At 38.3% G+C, this 13,594-nt stretch overlaps 1 protein-coding gene across 8 annotated transcripts in view; it reads left to right on the top strand.

The window, feature by feature from the left end:
* The window catches only part of IARS1 (isoleucyl-tRNA synthetase 1), a 100,228-nt gene that overhangs the window by 31,811 nt on the left and 54,823 nt on the right, over window positions 1-13,594 (top strand). For 7 of the 8 annotated variants that reach the window (XM_030458255.1, XM_030458256.1, XM_030458254.1 and 4 more), the window contains 3 exons: window positions 3,492-3,614; window positions 4,964-5,055; window positions 9,382-9,480. In XM_030458255.1, the coding sequence (XP_030314115.1) occupies window positions 3,492-3,614; window positions 4,964-5,055; window positions 9,382-9,480 (314 nt within the window). The remainder of the gene's footprint in view (window positions 1-3,491; window positions 3,615-4,963; window positions 5,056-9,381; window positions 9,481-13,594) is intronic. The other variant, XM_030458261.1, reaches the window with a different exon arrangement.

Genomic DNA, 13,594 nt, shown 5'->3' with positions numbered 1-13,594 from the left:
CTGCTGTCTTGTTCTGTTGTGTGTTTGCACAATACAGTTTAGTTGCTGGAAGCTGTTGGACAGCCTGACTGGATAGTTAGAGCAGGGATTATTTGCCCTCTTTTTATCAGATTTTGTTACAAGCCCACAGATATTTGTGTAAACATGGGGGGGGAAGGGAATAACTTTTGTCTCTTGCTTCTGGGAAGTCAGCAATTATCTTGAAACTAATTTTTTAAGAAACCATGAGAGTATCAGCTAAATGCATTGCTATGAAAAAAATGCATAAAATATTTGTGTGAGATAAAACTGCACTTACATCACCACCAAAACTTGTGTTCTTTAGCTAAAGAGCAGATTGACTTCAAAATGCATGAAGCACAGACTTGAGTCAACTGGCTGTGCTGCCTTTAATGCTACTTTAATGCATTGCCCTTAATGCTACTCCCTTTTTATTCTGGGATGCATGTAGTTCAGTTTTCACAGCCCACTGATGATTTTTGTTCAGAAATGCTTGCAAAAGGTCTGCTTTAGGTTCAGGAATTCATGGTATAGTAGGTAGAACACTCGAGTGCTCCATGTGTTAGCATGAAATGTTTGCTGTTGGACAAGCTTAGATGAAAGGGATGGAATTCATGGTTGTAGGCAGGACTGGCTTGCTAAGTAATTGACTTCTTTGCAACTTTCTTTATTGTCATGTTGCAGGTGAACAGGACAGGGTCAGAGGAGAAGAAATAAAGCACAGTCCTTCACAGGCAGTCTTACCTTGTCTCACTCTATCCCTTCCCCTCAATAAAAGCCATTCTGTTTGATAAATATAGATGGAATTAAAATTCTACTTAGTAAAGCATGTTCTGTTTTGCTGATAGCTTAGAAATACATCCTTTTCCAACAAAATCTAAAGTAAAAATACACATTCACTTAGTATCAGGATGTGAAGTTCCCTTCTCTTATGTGATGCTAATGCCAAATGCAAACTGCTATACAATTCAGAGCACTATAAGTTCAAAAGATATCAGAATTAAAGCTCAGAGAACAAGACAAACCTGTATTAAAAACTCTGTAAACTCCTGGTACCCCCAGATTAACATGACAGTAAAATTCAGCTCTCAGGCATTTCATCAAATGTGGATATATCTACAGTCAACTTAAAAAGCTTTAACAAGATCTTAATTTGCACACAAGCCCTGTTGTGCCTGCTGTGACTGAGTCCCAGAAGTTTCATAGCTATGTTTCTGGTGCACTTTCTTTTTAGTAAATTGCAAAAGTACACTTGATATTTGTTGCCCTGTGCTGAAGGTAAAGCTTTTGACTAAACATTTTGATTCCCATGTTTTGTTTTGTTATTTTGTTATATTTTTACATTTCAGATAAAAAGGCTTTGTGTTCTCATCAGGGAGCTCTTTAATGGCTTCTGTTTCATTCAGTTGATGTATTACAACTTTTATTTGTAATCTTTTGAGAGATTTAATCATGAGAGATTTAATTGGGAGGTACAAAAGTGAGCTTGACTTTTCTCCTAAAAGAATTGAAAGTTGTCTCAGCTTTCCAGTGGCACTTTGTGGATTTCTGTATGTACCTGGTATATTCTTGGTTTGTGGTTACTGGAGCAAATTTTCATTAAATCAAATGGCAAGTCAGTCTGGAACATTTTTACATTCAAATTAGAGTTCTTCAAAGGAAAGGAGCTCACTTGGTAGAAAACCAAAATAGCAAAGCCCTTGCTGTATCATCAGCTCCATCACTGATGCAAATCGGACCGAACCACCTCTTGGCCTGCAAAGTGGAAGGTTTTGTTGTGATGTTCTAGCTGGCTTGTGAGCATGCCAAGCTTTGTAGTCTCTGCTGGCTGCTTCTTCAAAGCCTTTTACAAGTCACTGCCAAATCAGGGTTGATGTTACTTGTGTCATCTGGCCTACATCTTAAACACTGCAGTATCCTTGCTGTATCTCAGCAGTAGGAGCTGATGAAAGGTGACCATTCTCATGGGCTTATCTCAGTTCATCTGTGACTGAAGGAGCTGGTTGACCCAGTTGAGGCTGAATAATCATGAGGGCTGTCTACAGCTGCTGGAGAGAGGAAAGAGGCAGTGGTCTAGAGTGCTGTAGCTGTAGTGGTTTTTCATTTCTTTGGGTAGTGCCTTGGTACATGAAGTACCCAACTTCACTGTCACTCTGCATTAGGTTCATCACTGTAAACAATATCCTGTGGATCAATTGGCAGCAGCTTTAGCTGGGGCTTTGAGGGAGCTGGTAACTGCAGAGACCAGAGGGCAGGGTTGGAATTGCAGGCTGCTGGCCACAGAAGGGATGTAGAAACCCTGCTCTGTCACTCTGTGGTTGCCTTGCCTGTGTTGGTTGTATCTAGGCAAAGGGAATTCGGCTGGCTCTGGGACATTTGCTTGTTTATCCTGTGGGATCTCCTTGATGAAGGTGTACAAACTGCTTTAGAGCACAGCTCCTGTGAAACAGCTGCTGCCTTTTACAAAAGGTCAATGATCTCCATGCACAGAGGAGGGCAGCAGTTCAAATGCTGCCAGTTCTCGTGGGCAAGGATGCTGCAGGTTCTGTTTCATGCTACACAAAACTTCAGGTTTTGTTCCTATAGTGTGGGGTTCGCCCCTTTTTTCAGAGCAGTGATACAGGAAGACTCAAAAAAAAGCAACCTGACTTGATGCAGGCTTCAGCAGGGCCTTTTTCTTTGAGGAAAATGAAGTGATTCTGTGAATGTACTGAGTCTCCTTATCTGTTCTTCCTCCACCCCCAAGAATGTTCTCTTTCCTTAAGGCAAGAAAGTGAAAAATCTGGAGTGATAATTGATTGAGATACAGATTTGCTCTGACTTCAGGCCTGAAATAAAAAATCTGAACTTTTCTATTCCCCTTATAGTTTTAATATTTTATAAGATACCATTGTTGTTCAGTTCTATCCAGGAAAGTCTGAAGTGACCCTCTTTTTTTTTTCTTTTCCTCACTGCTACAGTAAGTTAACAATTTAAATAGAGGCTTGCCAGGAAAATAAACTGTGATGATGTCCATGTGTGGTTCTTGGGCAGTAGTGTTGCCTGTGGGACAATAAAGATTGTGAAATACAGATTTGAAGGCTTTGGATCATTAAGGCATTCAGAAAATGATGTTTCTTAGGTGGAGTTCCAGAATTAGTTTGATTAAAACAACCTGTCTGTTGAAAACCACCCTGCAGGCTTGTGTGCTTGACAGACACAGTCTCTGGCTGGTGCCAAGGGCATGACATGGAGCTTGCCAGTTCCTTTACTGTGCAGTAGTACCTGAAGCTGTGGATGACATGTATGTACCTGTGTATGTACACACATAAATTGTGTGTTTATATGCACATAGATGCATATTTGGGATTAGCAAAGGCTGAGTGTTTTGATGTTATTGTTTTCATTTTTCTATTTAATTTTTCTATTTAATATTTAATTTATTTTTCCAGAGATGGATATTTTAATCAGTACTTTGTAATTCTATAACTTGGCAATTGTCTTTTTTGTAGGATGATTACAGAGTCTGCATGGATTTCAATATTATTCAGAAAGATTCTGTGCCTGTTTGTCCTGTTGATGCATCAGGGTGCTTCACAGCAGAAGTGACTGACTTTGCTGGGCAGTATGTGAAGGTCAGTGTTCTTGGAGAAAGTAAAGTGAAATTTTCTAAATGATAGAAGTGTTCCTCCTGAGTGGCTTGTCTTCAGTGTGGCTTTGCTGTCTGGAAAAAAAAAGCCTCCAAATGCTTGTTACAGTATCTGAACAATAAAGACTTTGAAACTGAAGTAATACTGTGTCTGTAGCAGTGAAAGGGACAAGGAGTACCTTCTGTTTGCATCTGCTGCAGAAAGACTCTCACTTTTCCCTTGTTTCCTATGGAAATGTTATGTATGCAGTGTGTAGGTGAGTGTGCAGAGGCCTCCTTTACCTCTGGATGACTTCTGACTTCACAGATGTCATCATTAAGTTCATACCATCCCCTTGGTGTAACATGACTTCTCAGAGGGGAGAAATCCAGCCATCTTTCCCACGTGTGGGATGTGTTGCAATGTGAATTTACTTGCCAATAGATGCAAGAGAATCCCCCACAGAACTCCAGATTGCTGCAGGCACAAATCCATAGAAAGGAGTGCTACTTTAGTTCTATGTGCTAAGAACACAAACTGGTTTTAGTTGGTTTTCTGCTGGTCCAGTGTGATGGCAAAGTATGTTCCTGTAAATGCAATTTACTTGAAAAAGACTTAAAAATCTTGTTTTGCATTTGAATGCAAAGAGGTGTCATTGCTTCCTGCTATATATTAAGGCAAATAAAAGCACACTGGAGGCTACATGATTATCTTGCTGGTAGGAATCTAAACTTAAGGCTCTGGGGATATATTCTTGTGGTGCTGAATTCTTAGCTTATGAATATTGCTGTATCATAAATCTTTGTATGTTCTTTTTTTCCCCTTTCTTAATGCCACATTGACACCTGTTTGTTCAGTAGCTTGTCTTGAATTATTAACATACAACTTTCACTTCCAGCTTAGAAGGTAAATCCTTTTTAGGTAGTAAGGAATTGTAACAGATGCATCAGCTCTGTAACTGTAGTTGCATTGGAGCACAGTGAGGTGAAAAGCACTGTGTGGCTCCCTGGCCAAAAGCAGGAGACTCAGTAAAAGGTAAAAGATGCTATTTAATATCTGGCTTCTATTAGTGGTACCAAAAAATTGAATTTTATATACAGCTGTGTGTGTGTGGGAACAGGTGAGGGCAAAAAGGGACTGATGCTGTGTGCTAGGATTTGAGGAGCAAAGAACTTTATACATTCAGTGTTTTACACTGCTTCTGCAGTAAATGTATAAATTGTATAGAAGCTTTTTGTGTGTGTGTGTGTGTGGTGTGTGTGAACACTGGATTGTCTGTAGGTGTTTACTACTTGTAGCTTGCTGAAATAGGGAAATCTTGTATTCCAAGGGAAATTTTTGTTCTGTCTTTTTAGGATGCAGATAAAAACATCATTAAATTACTGAAAGAGAAAGGCAGACTGGTTCACAGCAGTAGTTTCAGACACAGCTATCCCTTCTGCTGGAGGTAAGGAAAGAAGTACATATGGCTTTAAAATTGAGGCTTCTAACTGACTCAGGATTGTTTCATTTTTCTTCTCCCTTGACCCACTTAACTTTTTTAACAAGACTCAAAGAAATAATCAAGAATATTGAGTTAGGAGAGCTCCAGTTTTTGCTTTGAAAAGAAGTAATTTTTTTTTTTTTCATAAATATGATTAAGTGTAGTGTTGAAATTTTTTCTATTGTGCTTTTACATCCATGTTTTTACAGTTTGAACTCCCTGTTTCTTAGTGTTGCATTCTGTTAACTACCTTCTCTAGATAAGTCTGAGAATGTTAATTTTCTAAACAGCTGAGTACTGAGTAGCAGAAAAGGATGTTTTGAATTCTATCCAAATATGTGTATCACAGGATGTCTTTATATGTTTTTGTTTAAAGTTTCCATGTTTTGGGTAATAGTTATGTTACAGAGGCTGAAAGAGGGCTCCATGGGCTTCAGTGTCACAAACTGATGTAAGAAGTCTTTTTTATGAGAAGTACAGGATTGACAAATTAATCTAGAAATAAAGGTTTCTTTATTAGGGTCTTCTCTGGTTTAAAATTTATTGGAAATTAGAGAAGAAATAATCATAGAACAATGTCCATTTAAAAAAAAAACAACAAAGAAACTTCAGTAATCTTTTAGTGGGAATATTGCTGAACTCCATAACTACAAGTAAAGACAGTTCAGTGAAATATCTAACTGCATATCTGCAGTGGCTTGAGCATGTGAGGCCATGTCTGTGTCTGCAGCACAAGGACTGAAATGTCTGGGATAAAAGCTTTGCTCTCTGCCTGGCTCTGGTGCTGCCAGCTGACATGTTTTAGTAGTGTGCATTTATCTTTCATCTGTAGCAAGAATAACCTTTACTTGCTTAAACAGCATGATTGGTTTGTTTCTAACAGCTACACAGAGAAAGAAGGGAAATTACCCTTGATAATTTGGGACCCTTTTTGAAAAGTGGCAGCCCCAAACCAACCAGTGCTTGTCTTTTTCTTATGTAGCAATTCAGGTGTACAGTCATGGCCTTCTGAGACAAAGCAGTAATGTAAAAATGCTGATTCTGGAGAACATACTTAATCCTGCCACTCTGTTGACATTTTTGTTGATTGATGATAAATTGCAGGCAGTAAAATTATCTGGTGGGAAGAACAGAATAATGGATTCTTCTTGAAAAGCTCATTTCACTGCCATCAGAAATCAAACCATAATTGGAGTATTCTAAAAGTAGACTAGTTCTTAACTTCGAATATAGTTATAAGTTATTTTGATTAATGTAAGAAAACTTTGAAATCAGACTTACACTTGATGCACTACTTTTCATGCTTTCCCCTGAAATATTCTCCTATTGTGATACCTATTAATTTTCAATCAACTAAACTTGTTAAAATCTGAGAGAGGAAAAGAGTAATGACAGTAAATGCTCAGCAGAGTCTTCAGTTGGAAGTCCTCTTCATTGGAATTGTTGAAGATGATCATTGCTCAGAACCACTCTTTGTAGATGTGAGAGTTTTGAGCCTGTGGTGTAGGCAGCAATTTAACCCATCTGAAAGACAGCAGAGGTGACTCACCTGACAGCTGCTGTGTGCTGCTTTATGTATAAACACTGTGTGTCTTTCCCAAGCCAGTGGATGCAGAACAAAAAGAGGTTCTTTTGTAGCACATGGTCAGTTGTCATTTGTTTCCTGTCTTATGAGAAAATGGAATTGCATTAACATGTCTGAAACAGCTCTGCTGTCCAAACCAGGTCTGAGAAGACTGCTGGTGGTGTGTAGTGTCCACAGAGAATGGACTTTCCACTCTTCATCTTGTCAAGTATAAAGATTGCTTTTCAGAGAATGCTCATTTGTAGCACTGCAAAGGGATTAACAATTTGCTCAGATAATTTGGTTTCTCTGATACAGCTCTGAAGGGTGCATTTATTAGGGGAACTAAACATCATTCAGTTAAGACAGAGGAATGTTTAGGGAGGGATTTTGTAAGCATCAGTCTGTGTTTCAAGGTCTCTCTGTGTGGTTTTCCCTTGTATTGTATTGATGAAAACCACAACCCATTAATGGATATTTCTTGTTTGATTCTAGAGTAAAGAATTGAATCTGGTTTCCTCAACCTTCTCACCAGTCAGGAGTGTCAGAAATGTGTAAAATGTTACTGGTTGGGCAGATTTTCAGCATATTGTTCTTTTTTTGTCTCCTGCTGAGCTGCTGCTTGGCAGTACAGCTAGAGAAAAGTATTCATGAAAACTGTGCCAGCTCCCACTTCTTACTACCTTCATGTAGGTGGAAGCAGTGTTCTGTGGGTGCTTTGGAATGGTTATCAAGTTTTATAAACTTAAAATGAGAGGTTGAAAGCCTGGAAAGTGATGGCAGCTTCATCTTCTTGTCTGTTTCATAGATCCTTTGTGTCTGAAGCTGCTTTTGCACTAACGCTTGTCTTCCATCAGCCCCATCTGTCAGCTGCTTACTCCTGGTAGAAGCTGGGTACCAGTTTGTTCCAGCATTCTTACTGCAATATGTGAAAACCATGTGAGAAACTGTTATTAGCAGGTTCTATTCTTTTCCAGTAGCTCAAGATCATCTGTGTAATGACAAATCATCATTCTCCAGCACAGCTAAAACAAGAAGCTCAGTGAAACTCAAATGCTTCTGGAGTACCTTGTAGCATGCAGAATACTTTCTTTTTAATGGGATCCTGCTGCTGCTCTGTGAGGGCTTAACTGAGCTGATCCTGGTTTTAGATTTTAGAACTTAAATTCGAGAAGCAGAACCCCCTGGGTTAGTACACTTGCCTTTAATAGCTGGAGCACTGCTACATTTTTATTGCTTTGGGTTCTTACCCTTTCCTGTGAGGCTAGAGACACTGTAACTCTTACAAGTTAGTGTCAACACAGGTTGAATGTAGCACTTCCAGTTGAGAGGAAGTATCTTCTGAAATACAGTATTAAGAGAAGTGGTCTGTTTTTTCTCACTGGGATTTATGCAAGGTGAGCTGCAGGTTTTCACATCTGAACAGGCTTTGCTGTGGGTTTCTTTTCGTTTGTTGATTTAGGCAGGTGTAGCTTTAGGAGATGCCTGCACAGTAGCAACTTTAATTGATAGCATAATCTCCAGAAGTTTGTGCATTTCAAATGAGTCCTTGCTATGGATATAAGTAAAATGAATTAAATGTTTCAGGTGGGCTGTTTACACTAAGCTCCATGTAGAAGATAACAGTGTTTTCTCAGGGTCTTTGCTTGCAAGCTATTGTTGAGCAAGAGTATTTTCAAGTTCTGAGGCAAAGTGACTCAAATATAGTAAGAAACTTTGTGGGATGGATTGATACTAAGGGAGAATGAGCTTCTTGTCCCAGTGTTCTTGAAGCTGCTCTGTACCCAGAGATGGATTTAGGGCTCAGTCTCCCTTTACAAGTTGGAATAATGGAAAGGATGTGAAGGATTAGAAATGTCTGAACTCTCCTTGCAGTGCCTTTTACACACTCTTTTGATTACTGGATCCTTCAGAATGATGCATGGGACTTGATCAGTCTCTCAAGAACTTACATAGTGATATTATGGAACTGACAAATAAGAGGCTGAGCTGAGACACAATGCAGAAAGATGCTTAAAGATATTAATTTCACTAGATAATTTAGGGAACTTATCGGGCCATACTCTGTCTTATGGTGTTCCCATTTCTAAGCAATCCCCAGTTCTGAATCTGCTTCCACCTTGTATGGATGTCTTGTGACTTTTATTGAATGTTGAAGTAAGTAATATACTAAGAAGTCTTTAGCTTCTTTTATATGTTTCTCTTTCCTTCTGGAATGGGACACTCTTAGTTAGCCCTGGGTACTGTTACTTCATCTTTATGATTTATTATTATTTTTAAATATACAGATTAGAAAAACATGGCATAATGTTTTTTGGCTTTTCAGATGGATGTACACAGTATGACCCAACGTAGAAGTCTTAAATATGACTCAATATTTACTGAATTTCATATGAATGTAATATGTAGGAACAATAGTTTCACTGTTCCCATTATTTCTCATAGAAATGACAACTTGCTGGGTGTGCAGGACTTTAAATTATTTTTCTAGGGATTTGATTTTCAAATAGTTACTCACGTGAGTATAAGTTTAACTTGAAAAAACAACACAAACACCAGCATTTGAGTGTGATAATATTTCAGGAACCACAATTAATCTGGTATGTGCAAAGAGAACTGTCGTGTATGAAAGACATTTAAAAGTGTATTGTATAAATCATGTAGAACTGAAAATGTTGTGGTTTTTTTTTTTGGTTTGCTCCCTTCTTCACCACCTTCCCTGAAAGGTCAGATACCCCGTTGATCTACAAAGCTGTGCCAAGCTGGTTTGTCAGAGTGGAGCACATGGTGGAGAAGCTACTGGAGAATAATGCCCAATGCTACTGGTAATGTCCCTGCATGTAATTTGGTTTTGTCTGAGTTTGGGTGGTGGAGAGTGTGTGTGCCAGAACTCTGCAAAGCTCTGATTTCACGGTGCACTGACTTGATATCTCCATTCTGTCCTGCTGAGCCAGTGTTACTGAAGGAGGGCTGCTAATCAGTTTTCAGTAGTGTTTTACCTCAGGTTTCACAAATGTGCCTCAAAGTGTTAGAGCCAAGGGAAAGTCTTCCTGGCATGAGCAGAGAGAACCTGCTTACTGCACATCAGGCCATGTTCAACAGGTTTGTGCACTTCTCCTTCCTCGTGTTGAGAAGATGCACACTTTGCTGGTGTGAAATCCCAATGAGAAATATCTTTTAGGGTGTGAGGCTGAATATATGCTAACAATTTACAGTGGAATACATTACACGTGCATTAAAAGTATCCTCAAATCATGTTATACAAACCCAAGAAATTGAGCATGAGGGAAACTGTAAAGGAAAATCAAAGTGTGGAAGTGTGGCAGTGCATAGTTAATTCTTCTAAGATGTCCACTAGAGAGAATTTGGCAGGTAAACTCTGGATATTTATTGTTCCAAATTAAAGTAATCTTTAGATGAAGTTGTTTTTTTTCTTTCTCTCTAATTATTACAGATCAGAGTGATTACTTTGCCATTTGGAAAAAAAAAAAAACCAAAACAAAAAAACCTACACCACCCCCATACTCCTCCCAAAACACCCACAAAAAAATCCCAATAGTTTGTTTGTACAATATTGTATTGCTATTGTAATATTACAATACAATTGTAATATTACAATTATTGCTTGTACAATAGTTGCAAGTAAACTCACTTTCAGAGGTTTAAATATTTTTTTTCCTAGTAGTGGTAAACGTATATTTAAATGCCTCCTGGGAATGTGAAATTTATATAGAAAACAACATTTAAGTTCTAGTTCATGTAACTACACTGTTAAATGAGCCATAAAAGAGAACTATAGGCAGTGGTAGCTTTTTTGAGTCAGTCATGGGCTTATGATGCATTAGTAACAAAAGGACCCAAGCTTCTCTACCTATATAACCTTGATCTCCCTTCCTCTCATAAATAACTTGTGCCTGGGAAGCTGAGACCAGATAAGAAAAATGTGGAGATGGTTTTTCTGTCCTCTGTTATGAAGAGTGTAGGAGAATTGGGTTCCACCACTCTGTCTCTGCTTAGGAACTGAAATGGTGCTACAGAAGATGACTCCACTTTCAGTGAACAAATGCAGCTTCTGCTTTGTCTTTTCATGAGCAGTTGTTGGCAATTAAATTCTCCTTGAGCAGCCTTTGCATAGCTGCTTACATGGTACAGGCACTGTAAATGTTGAAATATGTGGGGAAAGTTAGTGATCCATGATGCAGACTGCCCAGAACTGCTGCAGGGTTGGCTGGGTGTCACCACATGCCCAGTCTGGATAGGTAAGAAGATCCTGTAGATTAGTAAGTTACTGCTTTCTGTTTTCCATAAGAGAACATACTGTGATCCTTCTTTGGAGGGAAAAAAATAATCTGGAGAGGGGGTGAAAGTGTTTGTTCTTGGCTTTAATTAGCTTTCTCAAGATGCTTTTACTGTTTTGATGACTGACAGTAGGTCTGCATACTTAATTTTCACATGAACAGCAGAAAAATGTAACAATCCTATTAAGGAACTGTTGAATGGCTGAGGTAGTTCTGCTTTTCCACAAACAAAGCTTCAAGAAGAAGCTGCTAAGGGACCTCCACTCATCCAGGAGACAAAGAATTAGTAAACAGCTTGAACCCTATCTCATCTACAGGTTTGAGTTCTAAATGGTGCTTTTGGCAATTCTTGAGTCTCAGCATAATTCTGTCATTGACCATCAGACTGAGTTGGCTCAAAACAGGACAGTCTGAGAGATTTTTCAGAATCTTTTTGTAGAGCTATATTATCACTAAATTATTAATAAAATTATATTAATCTGTATTTGCCATATGTGATTTTGTAATTACTAGTTTGAATACTCAATGTCTCCTGTTACATAAAGATGGCTTTTAAAATCTAGGTTTTTTTTAAAAAAAGAAGCAGGCATTACTTCTAAGGCTTTCTTCCTATGTTCTCCAGTGATGTCTGTTGTGTTTAAGGTGTAATTCCTTAGGCTGGGTTGAGAATGCTGCCCTTCTTCAGTATGCATTTATTTAAATTCTGGGGACTCCATCCTTCTCAAAACCTACTTTTTTGCTTTGGAAGAGACTTGATCTCTGAAAGAGTCATAGGAATAATACCCAGCTTTTAAAAAATTCTATTTTTGGGCTCTCTGGGGCTTCTGCATGTCCTGAAAAGGAGAAGATTTGGGATAAATGCATTTCAGACTATATTAACCTTTGCAAAATGAGTTTGACTGCATTGCTTTTTTTGTTCCTATAAATGACTGATAGGTATATTGTCCCTTAAGAATAGGTGTACTCTTTATAGATATCTTTTTTTATTAAATAGATTAAACATAGTTGGACAACCTTTGCAACCTGATTGCATATTTAATTAGTTTTTTAATGAATTAGCCTACTGGTAAAGCCATGGTTATTCAAAATATATTAAATCCAGTGATTATCTTCATTTTTAAAAATGAACTTAACTTTAATTTTCCAGAATGATGACATGAGATAATGTGCCAGCATTCTTGTAAAACTAAAACCAAAAAAAAACCCCAACCTACTCTCTTTCTCCCCACCTTCTTCTGATTGGAGTGGGAAGTAGCTTGTGCTGGATGTTGCTGAAAATGTAAAAACTGGAACAGTATTTAAGAGTCTGTGTTTCAGTCTTCAAGATCCTTTACTGAATGTTCTCTTCACCACACAAAATAGCAAGAGAGATTATTAAAAAATAAATAAAAGATTGTATTTTGAATTCAGACAACCTACTGCTGTGGTCCTTGAGCTAGAGGGGCAAATCAGCTGCTGTCCTGTTCAGGGCTGTCAGACCTTGGTTTCCTGTTCTGGAGAGACAGATGCAGCACCAAAGATGATGCAAATTGTCTGGATTTCACCCTTCATTGTTCATCCTATAGAATAATTTGCTGAAAGAGTGTTTTGGATAGAGCTGCAGACAAGCAACAGAGCCATGCCTTACACTCTGTGGTACAAAACAGGACTAATTCCAATTATCAACACTTCAAAGTTGGTATAAACAACAAATTCACAAGTTACTGTGAAGAGTAAGTGAGTGCAATTTGTATTTCATTTCTGAACTATTGTAGCTCATGCTTCTGGCAGTGCATGTAATGCTTTTATCCTTGCATGCACATCAGTAGACTGTATAGTTTGTATTTAAATATGAGCTTTGAACTCTTATTTTTTAAAAACCTGCTTTGCTTCAGTTTCTGCTTCAGTAATTCCTACAAGATTTATGTGCTACTAAGTTCTAGTGTTAGAGAACAGGGTTTTTTGCCATTGTTTACACAAGATGTACAACACCAAGTATAGTGGAAAATGTGCATCAGTGGAAGGGAAGTGATGGAAGGCAATAGTGGACTTCAGAGAAGCAAAGCCCTGTGTTCTTGTGATGTCTTGGCATTGAAAACCTGAAGCATTGTTATAAAGAACTCTGCTGTGTAGGCCCTGAGTTGAAGGTATCCTTTTTCTGACTTTTATCACTTAAGCTGTTAGTTCCCATTTGAAAATACCCCACAGAACATATCTGACAGGCCTTTTTGCTGGGATTCTGGATTACAGAGTATGACTACAGCATTCCAGCTGTTCCTGTATGAGTGCTGTAAAACCAAGTGGGTTTTTTCATGTGCATCAAGCATACTGATCTTTTGAGAAACTTTTAATTTTGGTCTTTCTAATCTTGCACCAGCCACCTGCTTTGCTGAGCAGCAAACTGCCTCCCACCTTTTGGAAGATCTGATCATAAATTGTATCTATCTTGTGATGTAGAGCCCATCTTCAATAGAAAGCAAATGTTTGTTCCTACTAAACATGTATTTTTTATGCAGATGAGAAATCTGACTGAGCAAAGGCAACAGAATTTTGAGTCATAGCAGAATTATAAAACAATGGAGGAAAATCAGTTACCAACCCCCTTGTTTTCCTTGGGTTTTTTTTGTTTTTTTCTTTTAGGGTTATCTCACAGTCTGTTTTC

Source organism: Calypte anna, chromosome 12 (assembly GCF_003957555.1).
Source record: "Calypte anna isolate BGI_N300 chromosome 12, bCalAnn1_v1.p, whole genome shotgun sequence".
NCBI classification, from domain to species: Eukaryota; Metazoa; Chordata; class Aves; order Apodiformes; family Trochilidae; genus Calypte; species Calypte anna.
The sequence above is the reverse complement of the archived record's forward strand: the minus strand, read 5'-3'. Positions and strand labels throughout refer to the sequence as shown.